Source organism: Sus scrofa, chromosome 7 (assembly GCF_054392235.1).
Source record: "Sus scrofa isolate SSC_HxYL_T2T_F1_AM1 chromosome 7, Sscrofa_HxYL_maternal_Yorkshire_Landrace_v2.0, whole genome shotgun sequence".
Taxonomy (NCBI): domain Eukaryota; kingdom Metazoa; phylum Chordata; class Mammalia; order Artiodactyla; family Suidae; genus Sus; species Sus scrofa.
Genome location: NC_139389.1, coordinates 127,807,601 through 127,819,897, shown reverse-complemented (window position 1 = coordinate 127,819,897; position 12,297 = coordinate 127,807,601). Strand labels below are relative to the sequence as shown.

At 53.5% G+C, this 12,297-nt stretch overlaps 1 protein-coding gene across 21 annotated transcripts in view; it reads left to right on the top strand.

Annotated features, from left to right (window-relative positions):
• Window positions 1–12,297, top strand: part of SYNE3 (spectrin repeat containing nuclear envelope family member 3) — a 109,648-nt gene that overhangs the window by 41,458 nt on the left and 55,893 nt on the right. For all 21 annotated transcript variants that reach the window (XR_014811329.1, XR_014811330.1, XR_014811328.1 and 18 more), the window contains 2 exons: window positions 4,652–4,824; window positions 6,536–6,845. Coding sequence is in view for 10 of the 21 variants with exons in the window: in XM_084970134.1 (XP_084826260.1) it covers window positions 4,652–4,824; window positions 6,536–6,845 (483 nt within the window). In the remaining 11 variants the exon portion in view is untranslated. The remainder of the gene's footprint in view (window positions 1–4,651; window positions 4,825–6,535; window positions 6,846–12,297) is intronic.

Below are 12,297 nucleotides of genomic sequence, written 5' to 3'. Positions count from 1 at the left end.
TCATTCTTTTTTTTTTTTTTTTTGAGCTGTTTTGTCATTTTTTTTTTTTAATTTTATTGAAAATGTTGGAGTTCCTGTCATGGCTCACTGGTTAACGAACCTGACTAGTATCCATAAGGATGCGGGTTCGATCCCTGGCCTCGCTCATTGGGTTAAGGATCCAGCGTTGCTATGGCTGTGGTGTAGGCTGGCAGGTGTAGCTCCAATTCGATGCCTAGCCTGGGAACCTCCATATGCTGAGAGTGTGTCCCTAAAAAGACAAAAAAAAAAACAAAAAAAACAAAAAAACAAACAACAAAAAAAAACGAAGGAAGGAAGAGAGAAAGAGAGAAAGAAGAAAGAAAGACAAGACAGATAAGACAAGACTACTGCTCTTTGGGGAGTGGACAGTTAGCATTAAGAATGCATATCACCTTTTGGGGTAATGGTTTAAACATTTTGAAGGGGGACCCAGGCTCTGCATTTGAAATGGGGAGACTGTGGCTTGGATCGGCCCCGTGACCTCTCCAAGTTGAAAAGGTCTCTGAGTAGGAGATTCCACCCAGCAATTCCAGTCTCCTGACTCCTATCAGATGAGCTTTCTGCTTCCCTGAAACATAGTGTGCTTCTGTAAAATGCGCCTGCCAGGGTCAGGGAACGGGGTGTTCCAGTTTCTTCGACATTCCATTCAGTAGAACCACTCACTGGACTGGAGAGAGGACAGGCTTTGGAGTCTGGATGTCCTGGGTTCAAATCCCAGCTCTGCTGCTTTCTGGCCCTATGACCTTGCTGGCTCTCCATTCGCTTCCCTTCTAGAGCTGGTGATGCTGATTTTCTCAGGGTGCTGACTTGAGGGGTCTGGGGCCCACAGCAGGTGCTCAGTAAGGGGTGGCTTTGTTGCCGATGGGTGCTGGGGCAGGGAAAGCCCTGTGCAGCTTGTACGGCTGATATAAATGACCCGCATTGGCAGTGACCATAGCGGCCTCTCTGGTCCCTTCCCCCCGCCCACCCCCACTCCCCTCCAGTGTTTTCTGGCATTTCCTGCCCATCGCATTTGCCCTCAGATAGTCCTCAGTGCTTTATTGGCCGGACCCTGTGGGTCTGAGCCCCTCCATTTAAGTCGTATTTTCCATCCGCCTCCCCTGTGCCCGGCCTTGAACCTGGGCCTTGGGAAGTCAGGTGATGGTGCCTGGTCCCTGCCCTCGGGGTCCCCCTCCCAGGTAGGTGAGGGCAGGCCCGCATCCCCCAGGGGGAGACGTCCCCCATCCCCACTCGGCCTCCCTCCTGGTGCGGCGCCGTCCGAGCTCGTCCCAGCCGGGACCACTTGTCTGTTATAACAACCATGATGCTTGATGCCGCTGGTTAGAGCCCTGCCCAGGGGCCCGTCACGGCAGAAAGGAGCCGGGGCTGCTCTTGAGTGGCCCAGTCAGAGGCTGCTCATCTGGGGAGTGAAGTGAGCGGAGAACCGGGGCTGTCTGGGAGCCCCAAGGAGGTCACGTGCCCCAGCCTAAGGGATCAGAAGCCTCTGGGAACAAGTGACTTCACTACTGAGGTTTGAATGATGAGTTAGCCAGCTTGAGGGGGTGCTAGGGGGACGGGGAGGGAGAAGGAACAGCATAGGAAGGGCACTGGAGGTGGACATCCCGACAAAGTGAGTATGGGGGTAGCACTGGGGTCCCCCAACGAGGTTGGTGTTGGGGTACCATTGACCTTGAGGCAGAAGCAGGGGACAGGGCCAGAAAGGTGGGCAAGGGTCACAGGTGACAGCCTGGAAGCTCAAGCCAAGGAGGTTGAACCCCTCTTCTGTAACAGAGGGGATGACGGGTTGGAGATTTGGAAGGTCCGAGTTGAAGGGAAGGGGCAAGGCCGGCAGGGAGAGGAGTTGACAGCGGAAGCCCCTCCGGCTGTCAGATGACCTTTGTCCCATTGTCATTATTGTTGTCACCAATAGTCATTTACCAAGCCTCTGCCGGTCCCTGGGAGGAGAGATCCGACGGTCATTCAGCACCTATTATGTTCTCAAGGCTGCACTAGCAGCTTTCATGCTTCTGTCCTTGCACAGTGGTTAACGAATCCGACTAGGAACCATGAGGTTGTGGGTTCGATTCCTGGCCTCGCTCAGTGGGTTGAGGATCCGGCGTTGCTGTGAGCTGTGGTATAGGTCGCAGACTCGGCTCAGATCCCACGTTGCTGTGGCTCTGGTGTAGGCTGGCAGCTGCAGCTCTGATTAGACCCCTAGCCTGGGAACCTCCATATGCCTTGGGTGCGACCCAAGAAAAGACAAAAATAATAATAATAATAATAATTTCACAAAAGCGCTGTGGACTGTGGGGTATTGTCCTCACTTTTCAATAGTGAAATGGATCCCTAGACACAGGGACGGGCCAGAGTTCCAGGAACTGACCTTGTCCGGGCAGTGAAGGGGGTGAGGCACACCCTAGGCTCAGGTGCAGGGCATTATGGGGACAAGTATGCCTGTAATCCAGCAGCCACAGGCTCGAGGATGACGCGCGTCCCTAACATGGGTCTCGTTATTCTCCTCCTCTAAAATCTTCCATGGCTCCCCAGTGGCCCCCAGAGAAAACCTAGAGCTTCAGCTGGCATTGCAAGTCCTCCGCTGTCCATCTATGCGCCCCTGCTCTCCAGCCTCGGCTTCCTCCCCATCGCACCTCCGGGGCCACATCCTCTCCTGTGGGCAGAAAACCTCAGAGATTTTCTCTCACCAAGCCTTTGTGCATGCTCTTGCCTCTATTTGTTAATTTGTTTATTTTTTATTTTGCTTTGTAGGGCTGCATCCGCGGCATATGGAAGTTCCCAGGCTAGGGGTCAAATCGGAGCTATAGCTGCTGGTCTACACCACAGCACAGCCACATAGGATCCCAGCCACATCTGCGACCTACACCATAGCTCCCGGCAATGCCTGATCCTTAACCCACTGAGCGAGGCCTGGGATCGAACCCGCAACCTCATGGTTCCTAGTCGGATTCGTTTCCACTGCGCCACGACGGGAACTCCTGTTGCCTCTATTTGGAATGCCCTTTGGTTCAGGTCTGGGTGTGCACGTGAAATGGAACGCCCCCTTGTCCATGTGTCTTTCCTGACTCCCTCCCCACTCCCAGCTCCTGACTTCTCTGCCTGGGGTCATCACAGCCCTGTACAGCAGGACAGTTGCTGTTTTAGGGTGTTAATTGCTGGCAGCTCCTTACCCCCTCGCGGCGGGTCTGTCTTAGGCCAAGGCCAGGGTGGTCCTTAAGAAGAGCTGTTATCGAGGCCAAGGTGAACCAGCCCTGGAAGCTGAGAGAGGACTTCCATCAAGTGAGTCCTCAAGGGCTTGGCTTGGAGCCTGGGTAGAGAGCGCCCTGCCTGGGTGCCCACCACCCTGCTGGCCCACGGGGCTCAGCACGCTAGCTTCCTGTGGGCTTTGATGCTTCATAATCAATTCGACAATAAGAAAACATTTCCTGGAGATCCTGCTGTGGCACCACAGGATCGTGGCATCTCTGCAGTGCCAGGGTGCAGGTTCAATCCCTGTTTGGCACAGTGGGTTCAAGGATCCGGCATGGCCACAGCACTTTGGATCTGATCCCTGACACGGGAACGGCCGAAAAAGAAAAGAAAAGAAAAAACTTCCCTCCTGCTATCTGGTGAAAGGGAGCAGCTACTATCCCTTCCACCTGCGGGTCTGGGGTACCCCCGCCCCGGGGGGTGGGGTCTGGTGTCTCCTTTAAGGTCCTTCCACCTCGACAGCGATGCACGTTTCTGAGGGCTTATTTTCCAGAGTTTCCATCCACCTCTGAAGCTGAATAGCTGTGTGCCTGGGAAAAAGTCCCGTGTCCCCCTGCCATCTCATGTGCCAGCTATGACATGCAGGAAAAGCCCCTGGCCTGGGTGTGCCAAGGGGCTGCGGGGGCTCAGGGTCCCTTCCAGAGGTGGAAGCTTTCTGTGCGGGGAGGCTGGAGAGAGCGTTGCTCCAGGGCAGCAGGACTCACAGAGGCTGAAAGCTTGGAGTCCCGGGCCGCAAGCCTGGGTTCAAATCCCCACTATGCCGTGGCACCTGGAGAGGGCGTCCCATGTCCGCTGAGGCTTAGCTTTGCTCCCGAGGGAAAGTGCTAGTCGCTGCCGTGCAGGAGGGGAGGACTGAGGACTTACTGCACACTTGGCGACATGCAGGGCACGCTGGCAGCGCTGCCCAGGAGAGAGGATTGTCTCTCATGGTTTCAACTCAGGGACATCGGCCTGGGGCTTTCCCAGCCCGTGCCCCGGGCCTCCAAGCGCTGGCCTCCCAGGTCCCAGCGTTGTGTCTCTTTGCCCTCTGGCTCCCAGACTCCTCCTCGGCTCCACACTTGGGGCCTCAGCCAGTCTGCTTCCTAACTGGTTTCCAGGCCCCCCCTCTGTGGTCAGCGATATGCCGCATTCCCTAGGACTTGGTCTTTTTTTGTTTTTTTTTAATAGCCGCTCTTGTAGCACATGGAAGTTCCCAGGCTGGGGGTTGAATCAGAGCTGCAGCCACTGACCTATGCCACTGCCGCAGCCACAGCCATGCCAGATCCATGCTGCATCTGTGACCTACACTGCTGGTTATGGCAATGCCACGGCCTGCCACAGTCCTCCCCAGGCTCTGCCTGTTTGCTGCTGTCTCATCCCCGGAAACTGGCTTTTGTGTTCACGACAGAAAATATGCCAACTGGAGCCAGAGGGCCGCGTGAAGGTGGACGTGGTGCTGCGGGCGGCCGAAGCCCTGCTGGCGCGCTGCCATGAGGACCAGAAGCCCCAGATCCTGGCCCGGCTGAGGGACGTCAAGGCCCAGTGGGAGGAGACGGTCACTTACATGACCCACTGTCACAGGTAGGGCGGCCTGGGACCTGGCCAGGCTCCGTCTGCCGCGGCTGCTGACTCCATGCCTGCCACCGCGCTGGCCTGGGGCCTCTGCCTTCGGGACGTTTCTCCAGCCTGGGATTGCTCAGAACAGGATGTTCTTGGGCTATGGGCCAGCCCTGCCTGCTGCGTTCTCATTACAGTCAAGCTTAATGAGGATGATACAGTGGGAGCCCATCGTGTTTTGCCAACAATTGATTCTTGGGAGACTCGCCCTGTGCGCATCCACCAGCAGAACGGCTGAATGGGTCTGGCGTAAGAAGGCCCGTTGCCTTGCCAGCACTTTCGTCCAGAGTCTCTGCTTGTACCAGGGAGCCAGGAGGGGCGGGGGCTTAGACTGACCTAGGATTGCCTCTTCTCTGCTGGTTCCTTGCTGCGTGGCCTTAGGAAAGTTACTTGACCTCTCTGAGCCTCAGGCACCTCATCTGGACAATGGGTATAATCAGGTGTTTTTTGAAGGTTGTCAGGTGGATGGCGGGGAGAGCTGTGGCATCCGTTCCATTTTTCTTTTTTCTTTTTTTTTTTTTTTGGTCTTTTTTGTCTTTTTGTTGTTGTTGTTGTTGTTGCTATTTCTTGGGCCGCTCCTGCGGCATATGGAGGTTCCCAGGCTAGGGGTTGAATCGGAGCTGTAGCCACCGGCCTACGCCAGAGCCACAGCAACGTGGGATCCGAGCCACGTCTGCAACCTACACCACAGCTCACGGCAACGCCGGATCGTTAACCCACTGAGCAAGGGCAGGGATCGAACCCGCAACCTCATGGTTCCTAGTCGGATTCGTTAACCACTGCGCCACGACGGGAACTCCCCGTTCCATTTTTCTTTCTTTCTTTCTTTCTTTCTTTTTTTTGGTTTTAGGGCTGCATCTGCAGCATATGGAAGTTCCCAGGCTAGGGGTTGAATCAGAGCTGCTGCTGTGGGCCTGTGCCACAGCCCCAGCAACACCCAGATCCTTAACCCACTGAGCAAGGCCAGGGATCAAGCCCACATCCTCAGGGATACCAGTCGAGTTTGTAACCCTCTGAGCCATAACGGGAACTCCATTCTTTCCATCTTTAGAGAACCAGATTGTTGAGTGGCCTGGTGGCTTTCTACTCGGCAAACTCTTTGGCTTGGAATTCCAAATAGACTGGCTTGAAGTTGGCTGGATGAAGAGGGCCATCTCTGTGTTACATGCAGATGGGGAAACTGAGGCAGGCAAGGAGGCCGGCCTGGAACCCAGGCACAGGCCCCCAGCCCTCAGTCCCCACAGAGCAGGGACAAGCCCACAGACCATTGCACTCTGCAAATGATGAGCCACTCCCTGTGGCAGTCTTCTCGTGACGGCTCATGCAACCCTGTCCTAAGACCCAGGCTGGCTGTGTGCCGAGTCCCAACACCAGAGAGAAACGACAAGGGGCATCGAGCATCAATGATGGGAGTTTGGGGCTAGAATTTGGGGTCCTAGAGGCTCAGGGCATCAGCAGGCTGGTGGTCCTCAGAGCAGGTCTGGAAGCTGAGCCACCCTGATCTTTAGCCCCCTGGGGCTTGTTTACCAAAGACAGGAGGGTCTTGTCTAGAAGGACTGGGGTGAGGACCAGAGAGGACGTCATAGTGCCCCCCTCGGCTGGGGAGGGGGCAGCGGCACGGTCTCCTGGCACCCCAGCCAGGTGGGGGATGCTTACGGCCGTGCTCTCTGCGCAGCCGTATCGAGTGGGTGTGGCTGCACTGGAGCAAGTACCTGCTGGCCCGGGATGAGTTCTACCGCTGGTTCCAGAAGATGACGGTGGCGCTCGAGCCCCCCGTGGAGCTGCAGCTGGGCCTGAAGGAGAAGCAGTGGCAGCTGAGCCACGCCCAGGTGCTGCTCCACAACGTGGACAACCAGGCCGTGCTCCTGGACCGGCTGCTGGAGGAGGCGGCCTCCCTGCTCAACAGGATCGGGGACCCCAGTGTGGACGAAGATGCCCAGAAGAGGATGAAGGCTGAGTACGACGCAGTGAAGGCCAAAGCCCAGGTGGGTGAGGGCGAGGGGCTCTGTCTTCACCCATCCATCCGTTTCTCTACCCATCCGGCCATCATCTGCTCCCTACCCTTCATCCATCCATCTCCATGGTGAGAGCTACTGTCCACCACCCAACACCCACTCGCCACCGCCCTCCTTCCGTGTCCCCACCCTCCTATTCATCTACCCACTCGCACCTCCATCTCCCCAGTGAATGACCACATCTCGCATTCACTGTCTACCCACTCACCACGCCGTCATCCGCGTCCCCAGCCTCCTCTCCGTCCCCAGCCTCCTCGTCATCTGTTTACTCACTCATTCATCTACCCTCCCCTACCAACCCAACCAAATCTCTGACTCCTCTACCCAACCGCTTAGTCACCTTCCCATCCATCTCTTCATTCCCCTACTCATCAACCCGCCCATGGACTCTTCACCCACCCATGGACCCATCTGTTTCTCCACTCTCAGCTACCCACCCACCGTCTACCCCTTCACCCACCTACCCACTCACTCACTACCTACCTGTCCCATCTCTTCACCCACCCAAGCATTATATAACTACCCATCCAGCCATCTTCCACCGACCCATCCACCTACCCCTCCATATCCATCCACCCATTGACCTGTCATCTACCAGCCATAAGGCCAGGGTTGCTCATGCTTGATATGTTTGGGTACTTAATGCATGTGTGTGTTGACTGACTGATGGACTGTGAGGTTCGCTTCCACCTGACACCCCCCCCTTCTTCCTTCCCTCCCTACTCCTGCCCTTTAGTCCTCCTCCTTTGCTCCCTCCTGCCCTTCCCCCAATCCCCCTCCCCATCCTTTATCTCCATCTCTCACCTCATTCTTGCCTGGATTTAAACAGTTCATTGAGACTTTAAGTTCAGTGTGGTTTCAAGAAATTCTGTTTGGGTTTGTATTTTGTTCTTCATCCTTCTTTTCATACCCCACCTTCGTACCATCACCTTCGTACCCCACTCAGACACGGATTCTCCCTGTAATCATTCTAAGCACACACATTTTGCAGCCATCAGACCGCTCCGGCAGCCAGGGCTCCACGCCTGGTGCTGTCTCTTGGGTCTTCTGATGTGAATTGTTTCCTCAGGGCTTCGTGGTCCTGAGCTGTGGACTTATTTATCCTGAGAGGGGCTTTATCTGCGGAACCCATGGCTGAGCCCGGCCTCGGCGTCCTTGCGTCGGCTTCAGCCAGGATTTCCTGGGGAATTTACCCTCGGATTCCTATTTCCATGTTACTGGATGGTCTTAGGGGTTCCTAAATTAAATGGATTTTCTACACTTGAACCCCAAGCCAAAATTATTCAAGAGACTCCTGGCTCCAGACTCTGAAAGGTGACTGTTTGTTCATTTGGTTTTTTAGCCAGAGCCCAGGCGGAAACACATAGCTTTCCTGTATTGTGCTGGTGGGAAGGGCTTTTTCTCTAGTTTACCCTTTGATAGAGGGGGAGCCCCCCCGAGGATTTCTGCCTTTTTGCCGTGGTCTCTGCCCCCCTGGGCCCAGAGTAGTCTTACCTTCTCCCCCCCACCGAAGCATTAAACCCAAGAAGACGTCAAGCACACATTTGAGTTTAGCAACCTGCCTTCTGTAGCATCTTTGCATCCGGTCCATGAAATATCCCTTTCCTTGGTGTCTGCATGGGTCTGCATTTAAGCAATGCTTGTATCATTTCATCTAGCATTTCTGCTGACTGCGGTGGACAGATAGGCAGGCTATCTAGTCTCCTTCCATCTTGCTGGAGCTGGAAGCCTCCTGAGTCCTTCAGGTTAAGAGAAGTGGTTCTTGGAGTTCCCCTTGTGACTCAGCAGGTTAAGAACCCAACTAGTATCCATGAGGATGCAGGTTCAATCTCAATGGGTTAAGGATCTGGCATTGCCGTGAGCTGTGGTGTAGGTCACAGCTGTGGCTTGGACCTGGTGTTGCTGTGGCTGTGATGCAGGCTAGCATTTGCAGCTCTGATTTGACCCCTAGCCTGGGAATTTCCACATGCTGCAGGTGAGGCCCTAAAAAGAAAAAAGAAAAGAAAAGGGAAACGGTTCTCTTTTTTTGGCCACGCCCTGAGCACGCAGAAGTTCCCCAGCCAGGTTTAAAACTTGAGCCACAGCAGTGACCCAAGCCACAGCAGTAACAACACCAGATCCTTAACCCACTAGGCCACCAGGGAACTCCCAAGTTAAGGGAGGTCATTCTCTAATAAGCAGAGATCTGGGAATCCATCTGCAGGGAGAGAACGCTGGCTCCCGAGTGCATGGGAAGGGACCTGGGTTCCAGCCAGGCTCTGCAGCTTGCCAGCTGTGTGTGGCCTCGGGGCGGCTCCGCCTTACCTGTAGCCAGGTTGTGAAGTCTGAATGAGCTCACAGGTGAGGTCTTTGAAGACTGGTGAGCCTGTTCCCGAGATAAAGGATGACTTCCGCTCTCAGTAACAGAATAAATAGCCACAACAAGGGCCTCTGACACACAGCAGGTGCTGGGAGCTTGCTGAGTGAATGAGGACCCCACCCTGCAGCTTGGAGGCTCACCGGGGTCTGAGGACAGGCTGAGGGGAGGAGCTGGGCTCCTGCAGAGGTAGCCAGTCGGCTGCCCTCACCAAGTCCAAGGGTCTAGAGTCCGCCTAACAGCAATTCTTTCTCCCGGCCTGCCCCGCCAACCCAGGCAGGGGAGGGGCCTGCCCCCTGGCCTCCTTATGGTGACTTTACAGGAAACAGGTGCTTGTGTCAATCAGCAGAGAGTGCCTGGTGCAGGAAATGGAAAGTGTGTGTGTGTGTGTGTGTGTGTGTGTATCCTCATACGTGCATGTGTGTGGACAGGGCTAATTCTGTGGGAGCACTAATTCTGACCCAGGTGAGAAATGGTCGCCTGAGATGCTCATCAATGAAAAGGGACCCTCCCCTCCCTAGATCCCAAAATCCTAGAGAGCACAACTCCTATGGGCGACTGCTGTCTTTTCTAAGTCCCTCCCTGTCTGACCTCATTTGATCCTCCCAGTTTTCTTATATGGTAAATAGAGAAAGTGTGACTGGGCCTTTTTTCTTTTTTCTTTTTGTCTTTTTAGGGCTGCCCCTGAGGCACATGGAAGTTCCCAGGCTAGAGGTTCAATCAGGGCTGCAACTGCCGGCAGACACCACAGCCGCAGGAGCACAGGATTGAAGTTGCTGTGACCTACACCACAGCTCACAGCAATGCCAGATCCTTAACCTGCTGAGCGAGGCCAGGGACGGAACCCCCGTCCTCATGGATACTAGTCGGGTTCATTACCTCTGAGCTGCAACGGGAACTCCCTTTTTTATTTATTTATTTATTTATTTATTATTTTTTTTTTTGTCTTTTTTGCTATTTCTTTGGGCCGCTCCCGTGGCATATGGAGGTTCCCAAGCTAGGGGTCGAATCGGAGCTGAAGCCACTGGCCTACGCCAGAGCCACAGCAACGCGGGATCCGAGCCAAGTCTGCAACCTACACCACGGCTCACGGCAACGCCGGATCTTTAACCCACTGAGCAAGGGCAGGGACCGAACCCGCAACCTCATGGTTCCTAGTCGGATTCGTTAACCACTGCGCCACGACGGGAACTCCGGGAACTCTTTTTATTTTTTTTATTTTTATTTTTTAAAGATTTTATTGGAGTATAATTGACTTATAATGTGTTGGTTTCAGGTGTATAGCAAAGTGGTTTGGTTATACATACATATATATCCATTCTTTCTCAGATCCTTTTCCTAGCTAGGTTATCACAGAGTATTGAGTAGATTTCCCTGTACTACACCTTGTTAGTTATCTTTGTTTTGTTGTTGTTGTTGTTGTTGTTGTTGTTGTTGTTTGCTTTTTAGGGCCACACCTGCGACATATGGAGGTTCCCAGGCTAGGGGTCAAATCAGAGCTACAGCTGCCGGCCTGCACCACAGCCACAGCAACACAGGATCTGAACCAAATCTGCGACCTACACCACAGCTCACGGCAACGCCAGATCCTTAACCCTCTGAGCGAGGCCAGGGATCGAACCCACAACCTCATGGTTCCTAGTCGGATTTGTTTCTGCTGTGCCACAGCGGGAAGTCCATAGTTACCTATTTTACATATAGTCGTGCGCGTATATGTTAATCCCAACTTCCTAACTTATCCCACCCCCCGACGTTTCCCCTTAGGTAAGTACAAATCTGTTTGTTTCTGTTTTATAAGTTTTTGTATCACTTTTACTAGATTTCACATGTGAGTGATATCATATGTGTTTGTCTGACTTCCTTCACCTAGCATGGTCATCTCTAGGTCCATATGTGTTGCTGAGAATGTTTTCATTCTTTTTTATGGCTAAATATTGCATCGCATATCTGTACCACATCTTTTTTCATGTAAATATTGATTTTTGTTTTTTCCACTATAGCTGGTTTACAGTGTTGTCTATTTTCTACTGTACAGCAAGGTTCCCAGTCACACATACATGTATACATTCTTTTTTCTCACATTATCATGCTCCATCATAAGTGACTAGATATGGTTCCCAGTGCTACACAGCAGGATCTTATTGCTTATCCATTCCAAAGGCAATAGTTTTCATCTATTAACCCCAAATTCGCAATCCATCCCACTCCCTCCCCCTCCCTCTTGGCAACCACAAGTCTGTTCTCCAAGTCCATGATTTTCTTTTCTGTGGAAAGGTTCATTTGTGTCATATATTAGATTGCAGATGTAAGTGATATCATAAGGTATTTGTCTTTCTCTTTCTGACTGACTTCACTTAGTATGAGTCTCTTGTTCTATCCATGTTGCTGCAGATGGCATTAGTTTCTTCTTTTTTATGGCCGAGTAGTATTCCATTGTGTGTATGTACCACATCTTCTTCATCCAATCATCTGTCGATGGACATGTAGGTTGTTTCCATGTGTACCACATCTTCTTTATCCTTAAAAAAATAATCTAAGGATCGGATACCACTGGCCCACCAGAAATTCTAGGTGGCTCCCTACGTGGGCTCTGCCCTTGGTTGTGCCCCAGGTCCTGGGTGAGTGAGTCTTTGCACCTGTGCCCATGGGGAGAGGGGGGCTGCCGGAGCTCCTGCCTGTCAGGCTAAGAAAAGTGGAGGCAGCAGTACACAGGAGGTTTCGAGCCCCTGGATAAGGGGGAACGTTGCCTCCAAGGTTTTTCCGAGGCAAAGCCCAGCTGGCAGTGTCCTGGGGGCAGAAGCATGCGGGCTCTGCCTGTGAGTATGGTTGTCGGGGGGAAGCTGCTACCCTGGCAGAGCCCTTGCAGTTGCCAGATGAGCTGTCAGTTCTGACCGCCACGTGGAAACCGGGGTTTGCGGGATGACTGGACCCTAAGAGAGAAGTCAGTTCGTTTCGGCCCTTTTTGCTGGTGACCAAAGCTTGCAGAGGCTTGGCTTTCTCTTCCTGGCTGCTGGGATGGGAGCTCTGCTGGATCACAGGGAGCCTCTCAGCTCTGGGTTGGGGGAT